The 23462-nt window shown below is 38.0% G+C and overlaps 1 protein-coding gene across 1 annotated transcript in view; it reads right to left on the reverse strand.

Annotated features, from left to right (window-relative positions):
- Positions 1-23462, reverse strand: part of LOC150104729 (lysosome membrane protein 2-like) — a 431261-nt gene that overhangs the window by 293437 nt on the left and 114362 nt on the right. Inside the window, exons 3-4 of the mRNA XM_090395911.1 lie at positions 13812-13950; positions 3045-3278 (exon numbers count right to left, since the gene is read on the reverse strand). Coding sequence (XP_090252037.1) covers positions 3045-3278; positions 13812-13950 — 373 coding nt within the window. The remainder of the gene's footprint in view (positions 1-3044; positions 3279-13811; positions 13951-23462) is intronic.

Raw genomic sequence — 23462 nt, forward strand, 5'->3', positions numbered from 1 at the left:
CACAATGGATTATGGCAATAATGGGGAGGACCTTGAAATACATAAGAAACATAGTTATGGTTCGCTTGTATCCCTTGATCATGCTGCAAATGGACTACTATGCACAGGTTTGGATGCCTGGTGTTAGGGAATAAAGATGTCTAATAGAGAGTCCAGAGAAGATTCATGAAATCAGTGTCAGATCTATTGAATGGGGGGTTTGAGGACAGACTGAGAGAATGTGACTTGTGGAGCCTTGTGAATAGAAGAATGACAAGGGATATGATTGAGATATATATAAGTTGATGAGGGGGTTGTTACCAGATTAATCTGGAAGGACATTTTCATGGAAAGAGGAAAATAAGGGTAGAATAAGACTCATTTCCTGAAAGCTATATAAGAAGGGTTTGAGCAATGGGAAGAGGAGAAGGTTCTTTGCATGGAGAATGGAATGTATTGCCTGAAAGTATGGTGAATAATAAATGGAAACTGCGAATGGATTTTAGGCACAATTCGAAGATCTTTTTGCATTAGAGTGTGATGAGTCTTTTGATTCTATGGAAGCCTGATGTTAATAATAATAATAATAATAGGTTAGCTATATAGGGGAAACGTCCGCGCGGTTAGCCTAGTGGCTTTGCGCTTCGCAACCATATGCCTGGGGAAGGAGCGTCCTAGGTTCGATTCCCGTCGGAGATGTGAGGAGCTGAAGGATCTTCCTCAGCCATAGCCAAGTTAGCCGGTCTTGGGCATGAGCAGTAGGGTTTTTTCAGCCAGTTTATCTGGTGTTTTTCATCCCGCAAACAGGCAAACCGGCCCATGAACACACAGGGATACAGCCAAGAATAACTTGAGGCATAGGAGTGACCATTCTATCCTCGTATTTCGGTTACGAAATCCAAGCATGCTTGGAAGGTTGTGGGCCTTAAAGGCCTGTTAAAGCCATTGGGATAGATATAGGAGAAACTGAATGAAGAAGAGGGTGAGTGACCACTGATGTAACACAGGGACCAGTGCTTGGGACATTGCTTTTTTTTTTATCTGTACATCAACTGGTTTTCCCTTTCAGTCATTTCTGACCATAGGTGAATGCAGGCATTGCCCACAAGGTATTCCTGGTAAGATTTTTACAGGGTAGTTCACCATTGCTTTCCCCAACCCCCCAATTTTATCTGGGCTCGGGACTGGCATATGGCTGGGACGTATTCATGATTGTAAATCCATGTATGTTCAAGGGGCCAGTCAGACTGTTCTCGGGGACGAAAAACCTGAGTTTCTGGGCGAAAAAAAACCCTACCTCTGTATGAGATCGGCTAACTCACCTTTCATTGTAAGAGATCAGATAAGGTTCCTCACATCACTGACGGGAATCAAACTCGGGTCTTTCTGACCAAAAGACTTTGTCTATACTGACTGAGCTATGGAAGCTCTATCTGTACATCAGTTATACAATATATGTCGATGTTATTATTAAATAAAGTGGAAAATATATACAGGGTGTTTCAAAAGAGTGTATACAACTTTGCAGGAGAACAGAGAATAACTCAGAAGATGTACAAAAGCTGAGTGAGTGCCATAATGTAGTGAAACACTTCAATTTTTGGTCACGTAACTTTATTACTAAATGACAACACTAAATGGTGTGATACATTACACTAATTGAAAATGGTGACTTTCAATGGTGCAGAGCAAACACTTTGCATGTTTTGGTTTGAGAAAACATTCTGCAACAAGTTCAGAGGAATTTCCACAAGCAATACGGCCTGTGGAACACCAAATCCATTCAGATGCAAACATCCTTCTTGTATAAGTCCTTTCGTCTGTCAAACTCACTCCACACATCCACAAACTTCACACCACTCTTCTTGTATAACTCCTGCATTCGAGTTATTCGCTATTATAGCCCTCTTTCTCAGGCTCTACTCTCATACTGCAGCAACAGACTCACTATCTTAACTCTCTCTCACTCTTTTCTTTTGCTACTTCCAGTAATTCTTTCATGTCCTGTCTCATGACCATTCATTCCAGCCACTATGATCATTTCTTTCACCCACCCTTTTGTGCTCTAATAGCCTCACTAACATCATTAATTTTCGCACCCAGAAAGCACAATTTTGTCAAAGTCTCATCAATCACACCTTTTATGATTGAATTGCCGCACAACACTCGCTCCTTGATTTTTCTTTCTCTCTTGGTCAAACCCTTATTTCTCTTATCTCACAATTCCTTCTTTCTATTATCAGCTGACCAACTCACCAGACATTTCTGAATTCACTTCAGCTCTCACTTTGCCCAGTGTATCACTCCACGCAACCGAGCTATCTCCCTCATTGCAGCCAACTCTTAATTCTTTACATGAGTCATAAGGACTTTTAACTGAAAGTTAGTTAACAGGTATCATATGCAGGTGACAGGATTTATGATCCAGAAACTTGGATTCTTTATCCTGCAAAACAAGCAAACTGGCCAGAAGCACACATGCAGCAGACCGACACTAGACTTAGCAGAAAACAGGATTAATGCAATATTAGAGAATCAAGGTTAATTGAAACTAAAGATACTTGGCTGTGACAGCCTAATACGCTAGGCCTAACACAAAAGAGGAAAATATTATTATTATTATTATTATTACGTAACACTTCAAAGGAGTCCAAAGACTCATCGAGGGAAGGCACTAACTCTTTGTCTCCACCACTCAATCCACCCAACTATAGTGAACCACAACTACCATCATCATCTACACCAATGCCATCTACTGCCCACCACCACCACCACCACTAGTATTTTCACAGACAATCACAAATATCCATGCCCACAGCATGATTTGAACCCATAGCCTTTTGGCTGGAGCACAGATACTCTCACCACTCGGCCAGCATGACAAAATGATGATGACAATTATACTTTAATACACCACTGTACTTCAATTATTTATATATATATACACACAGTACAAAATAGTATAAAGTCCTCTCATATGAAAATACAGTAGCATTTAAACAACAAAATATAATAAAGAAACCAGTTTTCAAGTTAGAATAATTATATACCAACAAAGAACTTACTCCATACATGAGTCCAAATGTGTTATTTGGCAAGACAGGAGGAAGTTTAATAAAAACAGAAGCTGTACCTAGGATATCTTCAAGATACTGAACTTTAAACCCTTCAAATAAGAGCTCTTTAACTGTGAGTTTTTTAAATAAATGTTCTCCATAAGTTTCGAATACACTTGATATTCCATATCTAATATATGGCATGTATGCTGATGCTTTTTTCTTCAAAACTGATGATAAAACCTAAATAAATTAATGAATTCTGTCAGGTATTTATCAAAATATGAAAAGTATATATAAATAATGAGTAGAAATTATGGCAGAACAGATCAAATTTAGTGTGTGATGCCATTGTAGTACTGTTTCAAGACAACCTGAAACAATACCATGGCATAAGAACTTAAAAGGACAATAAATCAACAGTGTTTAGTAATTCACCATAAATAACTCAAAGAAAACTATTATCATTTTATTATTACAAACTTTAAATTTATTACTCAGTATTTGAACTTTCAAATAGTTGACTGAAATCTGAATATACAATGCACAGAATTTTTAATGATAATCTCAATCATTATTATTATAATTATTATCTTCATCAAACCTCCATGAAGTCAAGACTCATGAAAGAAGGTGCTACTGTCACACAGTTCATCCCCAGTGCCTTAAATGCATTCACTTTCTCCATATTCACTACACTGTAGTGAGTATGGAGAAAGTGCTACAAATGCTACAAATGTTAATAATGATAATAATAATAACAGAAGCTACAAATTTCAGAAAAATGCCATCTAACAACCCACAGAGCTCCACAATCACTGCACTACCCTTTATCACTACCCTCCACATTACCAGGTCTATAGCAACATAACATCTTCGTTCATCAACCTAATCCTGTATTCTATTCCTAACCAACTCTCCAACAACTGCAGTTATACAGACTGGTCTAATTGGAAACTTCTGTCCCGGAATCATGCTTGTGGAGTGGAACTATTTGGCCTTCTTTTTCACTCTTTAGAAATCCTACCCGCTGCCTTTCATTAAACAACCAGGTCAGCATCCTGATATCCAATTTTACATTCTCCTTATTTTCAGTGAAGTCATTTGTCCATACTACCACTACCAACTCCTATGCTCGCTTACTCCTCATATCCAATGCCTCAATCACTCTATTCATTTTACCTTCCGGAAAACAAACCTGGTGCATCTTCACATTTACCACACCTCTAATAATCGAATTGCCATACAATGCCATTCGAGGGTCTTTCATTACCTTTTTTTATATCAACATCATTTCTTTTCATCTTCTTTCTTCAATACATATCTCCAATTCTCTTGATTTCACTCTGCATTCACCTCATCTTCCCCAACTCAGCTTTCAAATTTTGCATCCTTTTTTCGATATCATGCACTCTCATTATCTTATTGCCAGCCACAAACACTTGTTCATCATCAATCCCACTCACCACCTTACCATTAACTGAACTCTGTTTTTCAAACTCATGATTGTCCATTTTATCCTCAATTGAACTTTTTTCCTTGCTATCAGTTCCACACAATCTCTGAACATTCGTACAATCTTCAGCTGCTATGTCAGTTATGATGCCATGTTCCCTCCTCATATTTAAACTATTTAAACTCATATTTAAGCAAGCCTCATGGTCAATCAGAATATCACATTTCCTACATATCCAAACTCATTCTTTTCACTTATTCAGCCTCTCTACATAAATATCCACGACATTCCTACACACACTATATTCATGGCACCGTACCTTCTTCTTCTTCTTTTTTTTTGGGGGGGGGGGGGGAATCCACACTGTTTACTTTATTTGTCTTCCATGCAAACCTAAGCAATGATCTGCCTTTCACCACCATGTTGTATCAGCATGCTAACAAAAACAATGAAGTTATGATTAATATCACCTAAGAAATTTATCCAAACACTTTGTTCCACACTCAAATATCTCACAGTAATACTTAATCTACAATTTTGACAATATCAGCACATGCATTTAAATATAAAATATACTAATCTTGCCACACAATGACCAACCAGGTCATAATGTTGCAAAGGAAAAATGCCACTAACAACTACACAAGCTGTATGTAGTTGCATTCTTATAATTCATGTTTACTAGTTTGTGTTTCAGTCGCATCTGAGTTGACAGGATTATGCTATTAGAGTTCAAAGAAATAATTATAAAATTTTGTGCAGATTATGCAGATTGTGCAGACCATGATAGCTGATGAACTGCAGCCAAGGAGAATTGAAGTATTGCAGGATAGTGAAAGGAGCTCATTTGAGGCTATTTGGTGTGAGATTGATACTGGCAGAATAAAATATACAGTTGGGTGCTGCTATAGACCAGGTGATGGAATAGATGGTGGAGATGGTATGCATAAACAAATTGATGAAATGAGTGGAAGGAGGGTAATTATTATGGGGGATTTCAACTATGGTAACATTGATTGGAAGGAGGAGAGGACACATGTGAGGAAGGAAATGGATTTTATTCAATTATTAAGGGATAACTATCTGAAACAGCATGTAATTGAAAATACTAGGGGTGTGAGAGTGCTTGACCTGGTAATAGTATCTGAGAATTTGACTGTAATGAATATGACCATGTTGCCATCTATTGGTGAGAGTGATCATAAGGTCTTGACCTGGGAGGTGGCTAAAGGTGTGAAATTTGTGATTAAGACAGGGTATATGTGGAATTACCGTGCTGGCAAGTATGACAAGCTTAGGAGATTGCTTGGATCAGTGCCATGGCATGTACAACTGCAAGGGCTGGACGTAGATAGAGCATGGGAAGTGATCAAAGAGCATTTACAAGAGGTTATGGCTGATTGTATACCTAAGGTCCGAATAGTGAAACAAGGAGGGGTTAAATGGATGAATAACACCATTAAGCTTGAGCTGCAAAAAAAGAAACAACTATGGAGGGAATTTAAAGAAAGAGGTGACCTGCAGGCACACGAACGGTATAAAGTACAGGCTAGAAGGGTAACGAGTGTGGTAAAAACAGCAAAAGCTGATTATGAAAGGAAACTAGCTATGCAAGCAAAAGAGAATCCCAAACAGTTCTTTCAATATGCTGCAAGCAAGAAAAAAACTGTACATGGCAAAATGATTTTAAGGAATGACGATGGTAAAGAGTTCACTGAACCAGTCGATATAGTGGAGTTACTGAGCATGCACTTTGCAAAAGTATATCATCCAGGTGGTGACGTTGAAAAAATGAAGGAACCATTAGTTTATATGGGAATTGTGATGAATGAAGTGGAGGTGAATAGTCTATTACAGAACCTTAATGTGAATACATCTGTGGGACTGGATGGTATACCGGCACGGGTCTTGCATGAAGCGGCTAATGAATTATCAGTGCCCTTGACCATGTTGTTTAATCTGAGTCTCAAGTCTGGCTTAGTCCCGAAGGCGTGGAAAGAGGGGAAAATAGTTCCACTGCATAAAGGAGGATCCAAGACTATGGTTGCAAATTACCGACCGATCAGCATATCAGGAGTCGTTGTCAAGGTCTTGGAGAAAGTAGTCAAGGGAAAAATACAGGAATGGATTGATGAAAATGAGATACTGTACAGAGGACAGCATGGCTTTGTGAAGGGTAGATCATGCCTCAGTAACTTGCTCAAGTTTTATAACAGGGTGACGGCTGAACTGGATAAGGGAAATGGGTTTACAGTGATACTGCTGGACCTGACAAAGGCGTTTGACAGGATACCACATGGAATTCTAATCCGTAAACTATAACATATGGGAATGGATATAGGGTTGGTGAGATGGATAGCTGGGTGGTTGATGGAGAGATATCAAAGAGTAGTTTATTCAGGAGTAGAGTCCAAAAAACGGCCTGTGACTAGTGGTGTGCCACAGGGTTCTGTTCTTGGACCACTGCTGTTTAATCTGTTCATTAACGATATAGGGAATGGTCTAAGTGGGACAGTTCATTTGTTCGCTGATGATGCAAAGTTGGGTAGGGCGATAGTGAATGCAGAAGATGTCAAAGTCTTGCAAGATGACTTAGATAGATTGGAGTTCTGGACTAAGGAGAATGGATGTCAATTTAATGTGACAAAATGTAAGGTTATGCATTTCGGAGTGAAAAGATTAGCAGCAGTATACCACATTGGTGGAACTGTACTCCAAGAGATTGATGAGGCCAGGGACTTGGGAGTGTTGGTGGATAGGGAGATGAAGTTTAGGGGGCACATTGCGAAAGTAGCTAAATCAGCTCATCAACTCACTTGGTTGTTGAAAAATACCTTGACGAGCAGAGAAAAACAAGTTATTGTACCTCTGTACCGAGCCCTGATAAGACCTCATCTCGACTACTGTGCCCAGATTTGGTCACCTCGGTTCCTTCTTGATGGGGAGGAGGTTGAGAGGATCCAGAGGCGAGTGACTAAGATGATAGCAGGTCTATGGAATGCACCATATGAGAACAGGTTGAAGATTTGTAGGTTGCAGAAACTAGTTGATAGGCGAAAAAGGGGAGATATGATTGAGACATTCAAATTGCTAAAAGGATTCTATAGGATTAATTCAGATGATATTTTTGAGATCAGGACTGGTGGTGGGAGAACTAGGGGACACCCATGGAAGCTGGGCAAGAGCGTGGTTAGCAGGGGTGTTAGAGCTGGGTTCTTTACTTTTAGAGTGGTAAATGAGTGGAATAAGCTGCCAGAGTCTGTTGTGGGTGCTATGACAGTGAGCGAGTTCAAGGCAAGGTATGATAGATACTGTGAGAATGTTGAACAGCTGTGTGAACATGATGTTTAGGGCCTCCCTCGATGAGTCTAAGGACTCCTGGAGTAGCCCGTGGTAATAATAATAATAATAATAATAATAATAATTAAAAAAAATATATAAATAAATAAATAAAAATCTAAGTCGTATAAGCACAGCTTTTTTTTGGAAAACAATAGGTGCCAGTACTCATTCTTTGCTAGCAGAAAAAGTTGAAAATTAAAACCATGATGCCGGTATGGCGACCAAGCACCACATATGTCTTTCCTTCTTGATTTGTGCTTACACAGAGACCCACACTTCACTGTGCAAGTATTCAAAATCAAGTCTGATGGAATAGGTTGGTTATTCCTTATTTGCAGTGTCCTATGTCTGTATATTGCGTGTGTTTTTCCAGCCAATTTGCCTGTTTTGAAGGACTAAAAACTCGAGTTTCCAGGATTAAAAAAAAACTCTCCACCTTTGTATGAGACTAGTTAACTCACCATTTGATCGAAAACATCTAATAAAGGTTCCTCATGTCACAGATGGGAATCCAAACCTGGATCTTTCCAACTAAAGGGCTTGTACACCAACTGAGCTACAGAGTCTCTACCTTGCACAACATCCCCAATCCCCCAACAAAAAAAAGCACTACATATAAGTATCCATAAATATGTCTTAGTATATACATATTATAAATTTAGTTTAATCCTTTATCCGAGTGTGAGCAAACAAAGTTTGCACCTGAAAGTATCTTCAGGACTGGGGTAAGGTGTTGTACCACCTTACCCGTCCTGAAGATACTTTCAGGCGCAAACTTTGTTTGCTCACACTTGGATAAAGGATTAAACTAAATTTATTATATTTTAACCAAGTGAAAAATAAACTTTCAACGTCTAGTATATACGTTCTCTTAAAACAATTGATAGCATTTGTTGTTACAATATTACTATTTTATCTTGCTCTGTTGCCTTCACATATATAATCTAAATGCCAATATCTAATATAGGTTCGTTGTTCTTTAATAACTTGAAATTATAACATCTTTTATCTACTTTATTATTATTATTATTATTATTATGTATTTCCATAGAATCTAAGACACATCGCAAGAGTTTCAAAATAACAATTATTCATACAATACCCAACATACTAATTGATGTCATTCACTAACAAAATACCAATCACCACCTCTGGAAACTCAATACCTTAATGAATCTTTGCTTGCAGGTACTAATAATAAATGCTTGACTGTTACAATATCAGTACAAGAGGTGGCAGCTTATTCTACCAAGTGCTCATGTAAGGAAATCAGATCTGATTCACCACAGGATGAATCTTCTAGAATACTAAGGGTTTTTCATGATAACTAATAATTAAGGAATTGACAGCGTACACTAGAAATATAAATTAAATAAACTTTAATATATACTTTCCGATATTTCGGCAAACGTCACGTTGCCATCTTCTTGGGAACTTAATACAAAAACACATGCACACAAGTACTACTGTACATAACAGCAAATGAGAACTGAAGCTAGGAAGCTAACATTTTCCTAAAGTCCTGATGGTGCCCCCCTGGTGGGCTATATTGGTAGTTCTTGGCCTTTGGGCTGAAGTTCTTCTGATAAATGTTTCCCAAATTTGGGGCAGTCTCATGCATCCAAATTTGTTGAGGTTTGGCATTTTCTAAGGGCTGAGGCTGATTCCATGAATAGTCTTTCATATTTGAACTTGCTGCAGTGTATTATTGTGGCTTTCTTCCATCTTATTCTGTGGCGAGTATCCAGTACAGTTCACCAGCATTATTATTATTCACCAGTACAGCCACTCTGGGCTTGCAGATCATGCTCTGGATACTCGCCACAGAATAAGATGCTGCATTGTTCGTCATTATTGTTTTGAAGGAGAAGAATGACGAACAATGCTGCATTGTTCGTCATTCTTCTCCTTCAAAACAATGCTTTCCTATTCATAACTTATTGGCCTCTTTTCATCCTGTATTCATACTATCAATCGAAATCATATCTCCACCTCCTCCTCCTTAATTATTATTACGTGACACCTTCACAGAGTCCAAAGACTTATCAAGGGAGAACACCCACTCCACAACTTCCCGCCACCACTCAATCTACCAACTACACCCACACCATATACTGACCACTACCATTAGTATTTTCATAGACAATCACAAACATCCATGCCCACAATAGGATTCGAATCCACAGCCTTTTGGCTGGAGAGTGGATGCACTAACCACTTGGCCAACCAGGCCAGCAAAAAAGACTTAGAGAAAGTTCCTCTAGTCAGTGACTAGAATCTAACTAATGACATCTTTCTTCAGGGAGGTCTAGTGATGAGCAGTGCAAACACCAGTTCCACTGAGTTACGCAGGCTCATTCTTATGGCGTGAGAGAGAATTATATGATGTGAGACAGAAACAAGAGGATTATAAGACAAGATATTTAGTAGAATATAGATGGTAATGAGCAAGAAATGTTTAGGCAAATTAGTTCGGCAAGTGCAAAGCGAGTGATCGTTATGAGGGACTTCAACTATAGCAATATAAACTGGGTAGAGGAGGGCATGCAATACTAAGAGAACTGAAACTTAGGCAGCATCCAGTGGAGGGAACACAAATAGAGAGAGCTTTGGGTTCGGTTGGTCATAGAATCAGAAGATCTAACTGTGAATGAGCTGAGCTGTCATACTTTCTGTGAATTGAGGACAGTGACTATGTATTCATGACCTAGAGGATGAATAGGCATGTGGAATTATCAAGACAGAAGAAGTTTTTGTGTAATTATGAGGCAGGTAAATATTGCAGACTTAGAAACCAGCTTGCAGCAGAACAATGGAGGAAAGAATTTGAAGGAAGAGAAGTCAGTAGGATATGGGAGATATTAGGAAAACATTGTTAACAGCACAAGGGTAGATTGTATACCTCGAGTGAAGAAGATAATATGCACTGTGGGGTCAAAAGGATGACAAGAAAAATTAAATAGTTTTAATGGCTAGGAATATGATCAGTATTGTGAGGAGAGAAAAATTAGAATACGAGAGGAGTTTAGTGGTGCAATTCAAAGAGTTTTTAAGCTATATGGCGAGAAGGAGGGAAAATGATTGTGGTCAGATTACCATGCTGGATAGAGCTATAGTGATAATGCAGATGACATAGTTGAGCTATTTAATGGTCACTTTATTAGACTATTCCATCCTGGTATATCAGGCTTTATTTGTAGAGGGATAAGGAGTGGTGAAGTGTTAGAAGTGAATGAAGAAGATGTATTCTGAATACTGAGTATGCTAAATATCACTAATGCAGGGGACTAGATAAATTTCAACACATATGTTTTAAGGAGATGTGCTGTACAACTAACCATGCCGTTAACTTGGCTGTTTATTGAGAACAGTTCCTGGAAAAGGGAAGGAGGGTAAGACAGTGCCATTGAAAAGTGATGGTAGAATTTAGGTATCAAACTATAGGCCTGTTTGTATTTCTTCGGTATTTGTTAAGATTTTGGAGAAGTTGGTAAGAACATGTATACAAAATTGGGTAGATGAAGGCAATATTATTTATGCAGGCCAGCATGAATTTGTTAAGGAGTGCTCTTATTTTAGTAATCTGGTTACCTTTTACAATAGAGTAACAAAAGCAGTCAATGAGGGTATGGCATACACCAGGGCTGTCCAAAGAACTGCCTGCGGCCCACAGTGTGATTTTGTGTGGCCCACCTTTGGGTTTTGAATTTCATGAGCGAAAAAATAAAATAACAATTTAAATCGAATGCATATTGGATATTTTAATTCTATCGCTAATCGATAATCTCAATGTTGGGTAATTTTATTTGGTGTTTTTACATCACTATATACCCACGTGTTTTTCAAATATTAGATGTGTCAAAGAAGTGCTTTTACACTTGTACTCTTGTACTCTTACTCTTGTTCCAACGTGCATGATCCGGGCACTCACGGGGAATGTGAGTGCACGATTAGTGCGCACTTAGTGTTGTTCATTTGTTCAGCTTTCGAGGTTGTGTTGCTGCTGCTCACCAAATTAGTAGATATGCATTGTGATGCAGCCCTCATATAAATCTTTTTTTTTAAATGCAGCCCTCGGATTACCTAAGATTGGACAGCCCTGGCATACACTGTCATTTTTTTCATCTGACAGGGCACCACATGACAATTTGTTTTTTAAGTTGCAACATGTGGATCTAGATATCAGGTTAGTGGAATGGATCAGTAACTGGCTTTCTGATAGATATCAATGAGTTGTATATGGAGCAGAAGCATCAAGGAGTAGAAAGAGTGCAAGTGGAGTTCCACAGAGTTCAGAATTGTTCAATTTTAATGTCAATCAGATTGTCACAGGCCTACAAGGAGATATTCAGTTGTTTACATATGATGTGGAGCTATACAGGGCTATTAGTAATAGTACTGATGTTTTGGCTCTTGAAGAGGATTTGAATAAGCTGGAAAGGTGGACAAATGAATTGGGATATCAGTATAATATAACTAAATGTAAGGATTTGAAATTTGGGATCCACGGATCAGAGTGTATATCCTCTGAACTTCAAATTTCTATCTGCAATGACACCAAGATCCCGTATAACTCCACCATGAATATGGTGGAGTTATAATGGAAGAAGAGGAGGAAGCAAGGGATCTTGGTGTCATTGCAGATAGAAATTTGAAGTTCAGAGGATATATTGCATAGGTTGTGAAGGCATTTCGGAGAATTGCTGCAATGTTGAGGACAACATTGACCACAGGAGATAAAAGGGTGGTGGTCCCATTATATAAAGCTTTGATCAGACAATATCTGGATTACAGTGCTCAAATCTGGCACACTGGGATTTCAGGAAGATGGAGTATCCTTGGATAGGGTACAGAGACAAACAATAAAATAATATCAGTACTGTAAAATAATGATTTCGAGGATAGACCGAGGGCATGCAGACTGCAAAAGTTTGGCAGATAGAAGACAAAGGGGATTCAGGTGTGTGTGGGGGAGGTATATTCAGGACCACCCCTAGGAATTTTGTCATCCCATGCAGTAGCATATTTTGCTACCCTCTTCTCCCTTATTTTTTGTATAGTTTATGCCAATTTTGCCGTCCCAAAAAAACTTGCCACTCTGTGCAAATGCACATCTTGCACCGTTGGTAGAGCCAGCCATCGGTATATTACTGAGACATTTAAGCTGTTGAAGGGTTATCTTATTAACACTGGGGAGATTTTCACATGGAAGAATTGCTGCATCTTCTTCAATCAGGATGATGTCGTCTGCAAAGCAGAGGTAGTTTATTCTTATGCCATTTATTGAAATACCTCTTTCTTCTTCTTCAATCTTATCTAGTGTCCTTCCCAGATGTGTGATGAAGATGGCTGGTGATATTGGATCCCCTTGCTTTGTGACTTGTCAATTGCAAAACCAATCTCCAGTTGCACCTGCTATCCTGACTGTTGCTTGTGCTTGGCTGTTTATATCTTTCAAATTTGTTAGATGACATTTCAAACATTTGTTAGATGAAGGTAAATCTACTGTCATCGTTCTTATGGACTCGTGTTGGGACAAATGGAGGGGGGGGGGGAGAATGAAAAAAATAAGGGAAAAGACAAGAACTAAAGAATGAAAAAGTAAGAATTGGCTGCAGTTATTATCCAGTCATGATATCACTTGCAGTCAGTAATCTTTCTTCTCAACTTTCTTCTATCAGGTCTTAGAAATAAATATGCAGTTTTTATCACCATCACTCTTCTTTTCACTCCCTCTAACAACACCTTTTAAACCATCTGTTTAGGCTACTACTGTCCTATTGTTTCCTTATTCTTTCTCTTATCCCTGACTGTGTTTCATGTTGCTGGTCATGATTAACATACTTTTATCTAGTAACACTAGAGGAAAAGAAGCAGTTCACTAATATCATGCATTCTACATGAACTTAACACAAAAATTTAACAGAAAACACCACAATGTAAATAAAAGAAGCTAAACTTATAGCAGAAACACTCACCACAAGTGGAATGTTTAATGTATAAACTATTTCATCTTGAGTTCCAAATGACAATGAAGGTTCAAAATAAAATGTTTTATGTTCTTTAAAATAGAGTGCATCATCAGTCCAGTTTAAAACATTTTTTCTTATATTTTCTCTGAAACAAAGCAAATGAAAATTTCAATATTTGTTGCACGAAAAAAATACATTGCAATATTCAAATTAAAGAGTATTCAAATATATGAGACTTTGCTAACAAAAAACAAAGAAACAAAAATAAACAAAGAAATATATATATTTAAAATATACAATAGAAAAAAAAAATATGCGGACTTTGCCAGTTCATGAATATGTGACTAAGAGTTTAAAAGGCAGAACCACTGGAATAAGATGATGACATTTATTTTGATTGACAACACAATGTTTCATCCTAATTGCACAGGATTTCTTCAGGCATAAACATACAAACTAGTAGACAAAACAGTAAAGACTAACTAATAGCTCATGTGGAAAGAGAAGTAGTGGTGTGTAAAGAGAACTCCGGTTGCAGATAAGTTTTTTTGAAACAATTAATTGTATATAAGTGTGTGTTCATGAGTAAGAGTTGCTATAAAGGTTATGCACTTGTAGTGTTATTAGTGTGTATAGGATATTTTGCCTAAATTTATTGACAAATTTGTACATATTAGAGCTTAGTATAGTAACCAGCAAAGGAAAGATGGCGGCAGCATTTTCATTGCAGGAATTTAACTTCAAATTCAGTCGTTTCATGAAATGTGAGGTGTGCTACATGTACTCGATTCATTAGATTGATGAACTGTGAGTATTTAATGTGGATGGAAGGAGGGTGTGTGCGAAGTGTAAGCTGAATGAGGATTTGATGAGTGCTAATATGTTGATGACAGAAAGTGTTAGTATAGTTCGCCCACCGATTTGAGGTCCCTCGAAACTACTGCGCATGTCAGAAAAAGGAGAATCCATTCCGATAATAGGGTAATCAGTCTGTCTTCTGGGATGTAATAATAAACAAACTGAGTTTGTTTATTATTACAGGTCGGAAAATTTAGCTTTTCTTTTACGAACATTGTTGTTTTTAAAGTGTAACTATTTTGCTTGTATAACAGTTGGAAAAATGTACGTAGAGTGTTAATACGTGCAAATACTGCGTTCTACATAAAACAATGTCACTTCGCTCCATGATAAGTTTCCTTTTATTCTGGGACTTTTTAAAACAAAATCCCATTTCATGAAGTATTTTCCTTAAAGTTTCTCTTTTCCAAGGAAAATTAATTTTTTCTTTAAGCACAGGAATCAAGTTCAGAATAGTTGGCACTCTTTTCTCGAATACGTAAAATTTGTGAATAGCTCTTCTTATAACGTCTACATCAAAATCACTCAAAGCTACAGTTTCGATGGTTTCTTTCTCTGGTGCTTTTTTTTTTTTTTTAGGAGATTTAAATTTTGGCTTACCTTCACCTTTTGATTCCCTACGAATTCTTTTAACAGTCGACCCCGATACTCCCGCAATTGCACTTGCACGTTTTATGACTTGAGAAAGGGGAACAAGAAGACGGCCTTCTGACGATTCTTTTTCGCAGAATGTCAGCACATTATTCAATAGTCTTTTGCAAGAGCTACTGAAACGTTTAACAACAGAACTTGTTGACTGTACTGGATCCATTATACTGGATCCATTATACAAATTAATAATAAAAAAATAATGCAAAAAGAGAACAACAAAAATCAAGCTAGTACTAGTACAGCGACAGACAAGAAAGCACGTGATTTCGCATGCTGGCGACCAATTCGTACATCCTTCATTTATTTCTCCCCTTCAGCATGAATCGACTATTCTTGGCACAAAGCCAAGAAGGGATCTAGAAATGGTGGGCAAACTATAGCGAGAATGCCACGAGGATTCTCCATTATGAGGAGAATGAGTGCTCATCTGATAGAGAACGATGGTGTGAAAGAACAGCGAAAAAATGTTAAAAATTTGTTGGAAAAGAAAACGAGTGATCTGAAAAACTTAATGGATGGTAGGAAGTATGAAAATGATGCGAATGTAGGGGAAGGCAACGAAATTGAGAGAATGAATGAAAGCGGAAATAGTGTGACACAAGGTTCAAAAGTTCAAAAAATTGAAAGAATGAATGACAGCGAAAGTTTTGATGCAAGGATCAAAAATACGAAAATGCGAAAGGATGAATGAGAGTGAAAGTGTAACGCAGAGTTCTAGAGTTCGAAAATTCGAAACAATGAACAACAGAGAAAATGTGATGCAAGATTCTAAAGTTGAGTTGGTTAGGATGAGGCAAGAGATGAAATGAATGCAAAATGAGGTTAAGAAAATTCGGGAAATGTATGGGATTGCGAAAAATTATGAAAACAAATCATGTTGGTATAAAAGAGGTAACAAAAGACCCGCAAGTGGCATAGTATGGTGACTCAATTATTAAAGGTGTGCTGGACGAGACAATGCACAAGGTATGTTTTACTGGAGGTAGAATGAGTAGAGTGACTGTGGCATTGGATATGAGAAGGAAGTGAGAAAGGTGGATGCTCCAAGAGGATGTGAATGCATGTGTAAACAGGAAAGGAATGGAATGAAATGAAATGACCTGGGATCAAGAGGAAACAGTGGAACTTGAAGGTTCTAAAATGAATAAGCAGAAAGGGAAATGGCTTCAGTAGAGCATGGAAAAATCACATCGAATGAGTGGTATCAGTAGAACTAGCTGTAGATCCAGGAATGAGCTGGATCTACATGTGTTTGTATACAAATGCTAGAAGTGTGGGAAACAAGGCAGATGAAATGGTTGCATCAATTGAGTCTGTTCACCCAAAAATTGCTGGAATAAGAGAGACATGAATGAATGAGGACGACATCCTGACAGGAATAGAGATGGAAGGGTATCATGAGCTTCATGAGGATAGAAAGGGTAAAAAGGGAGGGGGGGGAGTGCTATTGATGATAGAGAAAGAGTTATGTCCATACAAAGTAGAGATGCAAGAGGAAAATAGTGCCAGTGGTTCTGAGGCAGAATGGTGTGAGATAGAGGTGAATAGAATGAAATATTTGGTTGGATGTTGTTATAGACCTGGTAATGTGGTTATAGACCTGGTAATGTGATGATAGTGAAATGTATAGTCAAATAAGCCAAGCAAATAAGAAAAGGGTGATCATTATGGGTGATTTTAATTATGGCAATATAGACTGGAATGAAGAGATAGCAACTGGAAGTAAAGAAAATGAGTTTCTTGAGTTTATGAGGGACAACTATTACCTCAGACAGTATGTAACAGAGGGCAGAAGAGGATTAAGGGTCTTGGATTTGATCATCTCATCAGAGGATGTAATTATAAATGAGGTGTCCAATCACCCTCCAATTGGTGAGAGTGATTTACTTGGGTGGTTGCCAGCAGTGTGAGAAAAGGGTATATGTAGAACTACTAGGGGTGATTATGAAGAACTCAGCAGACAGCTTGCAGGTGTAGCATGGAATGAGGAGTTAGCTGGAAAAGAGATCAATGCAGCTTGGGGGATTTTCAAGTAGAAGCAGAGTCTAAATGTATTCCAAGGGTCAGAAGGTTAAACAAGGCAGGTGTGAAATGGATGAATAAAGAGATTAAGCATATGATACAGAGAAAAAGGGCATTATGGAGGCAGCATAAGAGAAGTGGTAATAACCAATTCCATGAGGATTACAAAGACCAGGCAAGGAAGTGACTTGGTTGGTTAAGGGTAGCAAAAGTGAGGTATGACCAGCACTTAGCTAATGAAGCCAAAAAAAGAATCCTAGGGAGTTCTTTCGATATGTTGTCAGCAAAAAAAGAATAATTATGGCAGGATGACATTGATTGGAGAAAATGGTATATAGACAGCTGTTGCAGAAGATATAGTGGAGATACTTAATGAGCAGTTCATAAGGTCTTTCAATCTTGTGAATGTGACTTCATGGAGGGATTGAAAGCAGTTGATGATGGTGAGGAGAGGCTGACTGTATGTGAACAAGTGGTGTATAGGAAGTTGAGCAAACTAGATGTTAATAAGGCTGTGGAACTTTATAATATATCACCACATATTCTACAGGAATGTGCCAGGGAGCTGACATCTTCCTGGCAAATTCCCAGTTGATATTCTGCCTTGACATATTTTTTTAATATGAGTCTTGCACCGAGTCAAGTTTCTAAGGAGTGGAAGGAGGGCAAGATTGTGCCACTTCATAAGGGAGGTGATAGAACTGATGCATCAAATTATAGGCAATGTCAGGTGTTGTGGTTAATTGTTGGAGAAGTTGGTGAGAACTAGGATCCAGAATTGGGTTGACAACAATGGTATTATCTTTGATGGACAGCATGGATTTGCTAAAGGAAGGTCATGTTTTAGTAATCTAATTACTTATTATAATAAGATGACTGCTTCCTTGGACATAGGAGAGGGATACAGTAATATACTTAGACACAGTAATATACTTGGACACAGTAATATACTTAGATTTTTGGAAAGGCTTTTGATATATTACTGCATGATAATTTGATAGTCAAACCAGAGAAGATGGGGTTGGATATAAGATTAGTGCATTGGATCGTAGACTGGCTATGTGATAGGTATCAGAAAGTTGTGTATTGGGGATCAATATCCTGGAAAAGGAAGGTCACTAGTGGTATGCTTCAGGGGTCTGTTTAACTTGTATATTAATGATATTGGTGAAGATTTGAATGGAGATATTCAGTTGTTGATGATGCAAAGTTGGGACAAACTATGAAGAGAAGAGATTGGATCCTTACAAGAAGACTTGAATAAACTGAATGACTGGGCACAGGAATGGGGATTATTATTATTATTATTATTATTCAGGCCTCCATGGAGTCAAGACTCATTGTGGGAGGTCCTTCCTAAGAAACACAAAGTCTATCAAGACTTATTGAGGGGAGGTCCCCCCCCCCTAAGAAACACAAAGTCTATCATACCACGCCTTGAACTCACTGACTGTTCTCACTCTCACCACTCCATCAGGCAATGTATTCCATGGTTCAACCACCCGCCATGCAAAGAAACCACTCCTCACCCTCTTGCTCACAGTTTTCTTTCGTAACTTCCAGGGATGGCCTCTTGTCATTACTCCTTCCCGCTGTTCAACCAAGCAAAAGAACTCCCCAATGTCAACTCTGTAACCACCTCTCAACTGTTTAAAAGTCTCAATCATATCACCTCTCCTTCTATCCACCAAACTCTGCAGTCCACATTCCCTCAGCCGATCCTCATAACTATCATTGTACAGTCCTGAAACCGTCTTTGTTATCTGCCTTTGTACCCTTTCCACAGTTAATTTATCCCCTTCAAATCCTGGGGACCAAATCTGCAAGTTCATTGTTGCAAAATGTAAGATTTTAAAATTTGGGAAACAAAGATGGGATGCAGAATTATGCTTGGTGGGGATATATTGTCAGAGGTAAAGGAAATAAGAGATCTTGGGGTGATAGTGGATATGGATCTGAAATTTAGGGGCACATTGTCAAAATTGTGAAGAGAACACAAAGACTGCTGGGAATGATGAGGAGGACACTGACTTGTTGACGTAGGGAGATTCTTGTTCCATTGTATAAAGCTTTGATTAGGCTACACATGGACTACTGTGCCCAGATTTGGTCACCTGGTTTTCAAAAGGACGAAGAGATGTTGGAAAGGGTCCAGATGCAACTGACTGAGGTAGTTTCTGACCTCTGGAATGTCGAATATGAGGAAAGATTGAGAAGATGCAATTTACAGAGTCTAGTGGGTAGGAGGAAGAGGGGAGATATGATAGAGACCTACAAGTTAGTAAGGGGTTGTTATAGGATAAATGTTGGAGAGGTTCTACAGAAAACAGTGGGAAAACAGGAGAGAACCAGAGGTCAACCCTGGAAACTGTATAAAGAGGGTGTGAGCAGGGGAGTGAGAAGCAGGTTTTTTGCATGCAGAGTTGTGAATGATTGGAATGCCTTGCCTGAGAGTGTGGTGTCTGCAGAGAATTTGAGTGTTTCAAGCACGGAATGATGAACTATGTGTATGATAAAAAAACATTCTAGATGAGTCTTTGACTCCATGAGGTCTTGTTTAATAATAATAATAATAATAATAATAATAATAATAATAATAATAATAATAAGATTTATACCCATTTATCACTAATTGCTGAAACTGAGATACTTGTGTACCAAACGTCTTGAACCAAATGAAAGTAAACATTAAGAGATAAATAACTATCACCATTATGAAATAATGACTGGAGTGATGTACAGCTTATTGGAATAGAATGATAGAAGCAGGTTCAATGAAGCACTGAATTAACATGTCCATTATGACCTTCTATCAGGGTGAGAGAAAGCACTTTGTCTTGAGACAATTCCATGTTTGCATATTGGCAGACATACCACATATCATGACAGGTTCTTCAACTGTAACCAAATCTGCAGGGGAGAGGATTAGAAATGAATGTGTCTGTTTTAGGATATATTAGTATATTAGAAAACAATAATTAAGGAGAATGCTATATTTGGTTGTATATTTATTATTATTGTTGTTCATATATGAGTATCTCCATGGAGCCAAAAGACTCATACCTAGTGCTTATTCACTGTTGGGGTATTCACTTCATACCGTACTACTCATCATCATCATCATCATCATCAAATTCCTGCCATGTACCCTCAAGGGGTGTACAGGATATGATAGTACTACATGAAAAAAATTACATCATTATTAATTTCCTATCTATAATTTTCCTCCAAATCAGTCTGTTACTTGTCAACACTCCAATATTATCAGATCTTATATTTCTATCGTCTAAAGCACTTTGTACTGTATCAATCCACCTATATCTTGGTCTTCCTCTGGGTCGTTTTCCTGCCAACCTGGCAGAGAACACTTGTTTTGCTAATCTTTCCTCGCCCATTCTGTTTAAGTGACCATACCACCTGAGATTAGCTCTGCTAACACATTCCTGGATGCTGACAATGTCAAGTTCTTTCCTAATATCCTCGTTTTTAATATGATACTGCCATTGATGCCATCTGTTCACGCCTATAATCTTTCTCAGGACTCTCATATCTGAAGTCTCTAGTCTTTGGTCAAGTGTTTTACTTCTGACCCAGCTCTCAGATCCATAAGTTAAAACTGGTTTGAACACTGTCTTGTATACAGCTAATTTAGTGTTCCGACTAATTTCTCTCTTATTCCATATGAATTTATTCAATTGACTTCCCACCATACCAGCTTTGCTGATTCTGTTGTCTATTTCTGTATTTAATTTACCATCTTCAGTAAAAATCGTGCCTAAATAGCTGAAATGTTTTACTTGTTCCACAGGTTCTCCATTCACAACACAGTTGACATTTTCAATGATTCTGCCTATTTTCATTGTCTTTGTCTTTTTATTGCTGACCTTCATACCATATTTATTACAAGAGCTATTCAATTTAGTCAGAGAATCTTGCAGACTTGTAGCGGATTTATTTAGAAGTATAACATCATCCGCATAAAGCAAAGAGCTGACATTAACATCTCCAATTTTGATATCATGTTTAATACCACTTTCCTTCATAATGTGATCCATATAGATAATGAATAACAGAGGGGATAATGTACATCCTTGTCTCACACCAGATTTAACATTAAACCATCTTCCTGTACTTCCTTCAATTCTAACTGCTGACTTACAACTCAAATAAAGACTAAGTATTGCTTGATATAATGTCCCATTGACACCATATAACTGCAGCGTATTGAATAGCTTCTCTCTGGGCACCTTGTCATATGCCTTTTCCAGATCGACAAAACTTAAATACAGATCTTTGTTATATTCCCATGCTTTCTCGACTATTTGTCGTAAAGTGAAGATCTGATCCTGACAGCCTCTATTTGGCCTGAATCCAGCTTGTTCTTCACCAAGCTTTTCTTCCACAATTCTTCTCAACCGTTTCTCAAGTATACTTGCATAGATCTTGCCAGGAACACTCAGTAGGGAAATACCTCTGTAATTCTGACATGCAGTTTTATTTCCCTTTTTATATATGGGTACTATGAGAGCTCTACTCCAATCATCGGGAATTCGTCCCTCTGTCCAGGCTTTCTGAACTATGCAGTGAAGCCACTGTAAGACTCTTATACCACCATACTTCAGCATTTCTGGTCGAATATCATCTACTCCTGCTGCCTTTCCACATTTCAAGCCTTTGATGGCTTTTTCTACTTCAAGTATGGATATGTATTCCTGACTGCATGCCTGGTCAGTCTTTTTTACCACTGTGCTGTCATCACTGCTTGTTTCATTTAGCAGTTTTTCAAAGTAATTACTCCATACTTCAAGGATATCTTTTTCTCCCGTTTTCATGTCACCTTTATCATCTCTAATTCCTTTTATAGCACTCTTTCCTCCATTCTTAAGCTTCTTCAACAACCTCCAGAATATTTTGCCACCTTCTTGATATTTATTTTCTATATTCTTGCCAAAGTCCTCCCATGACTTTTGTTTAGCTAGTTTTACACAGTGTTTAGCATTCTTGCATTTGTCTCTATATTCTCTAAGAGCACAAGCTGACTTATTTGACAGGAACTTTTGGTATGCTTTCTTCTTTTCCTTCACTACCTCTTTAACCTCCTGTGTCCACCAGGGAGTTCTGATTTTTTTATCCTTACAAACAACCTCACCACATGCCTCTCTGGCAGAATCAATCAATGTTTTCTTCAGAGTTTGCCACTGAATCTCCAAGGTTTGATTCCTGTTCTCAAACTCTTTCATTTTTCCTTCAATAATCTTTGTGTATTTTAGTCTACAGCTCACATCTGAGAGCTGCTCAACTTTTATTCGCTTTAAAACTTTCTTACATGTTATTCTTTTCAATATGAAATTCAATTTTATCCTGCTCAAGACTAAATAGTGATCACTTCCAATTTCAAATCCTCTGTACACTCTGGTGTCCTGCACCAGGGAGAAAACATCACTATCAACAATAACATAGTCAATGAGACTTTTCTTATTCCTAGCCTCTTCTCTCCATGTGAATTTGTGCACATTTTTATGTTGGAACATGGTGTTAGTAATAACTAGTCCATGTCCTGAGCAGAAATCCAACAGATATTTGCCATTATTATTAGCTTTGCTCTTTTCTCCAAATTTTCCCAAAATATTTTTGTATGTCTCACAATCATTTCCTACTCTGCTATTTAGATCCCCAACAAGGACCAACTTTTCATTTTTCATTGTGTCAGTTGCTTTTTCTAAAGCCTCAAAAAATTCCTCCACTTCTACCTTAGTAGAACCTTCTGTGGGACCATAGGCACAAATAAGTCTCATTGTCCAGTTCCCCATTCTCATATTTGCCCACATTACTCTACTTGAGACTGACTGCCATTCAAGAAGATTAGCCTCGTATTTTGTGTTGAATACTATGGCTACTCCTTCTTTTCCTTGATTGTCATTGCCTGAATATAACATTTTGTATTTATTGCTCAGAAAGATCTCACCAGTTTTGGTCTTTTTTGTTTCAGTCACCCCTATTATGTCGATCTGGTACTTATCTAATTCCTCAGCTAGCTCCATTTCTTTGCCATTCAGGCTTCTTACGTTGATAGTACCGATCTTTAACTCTGGTGATGTTGAGTTGGGGTTTGTTTTCAGATTTGTT

Source organism: Typopeltis vanoorti, chromosome 7 (assembly GCF_054136105.1).
Source record: "Typopeltis vanoorti isolate ZY-2024b chromosome 7, IOZ_Tvanoo_1.0, whole genome shotgun sequence".
NCBI classification, from domain to species: domain Eukaryota; kingdom Metazoa; phylum Arthropoda; class Arachnida; order Uropygi; family Thelyphonidae; genus Typopeltis; species Typopeltis vanoorti.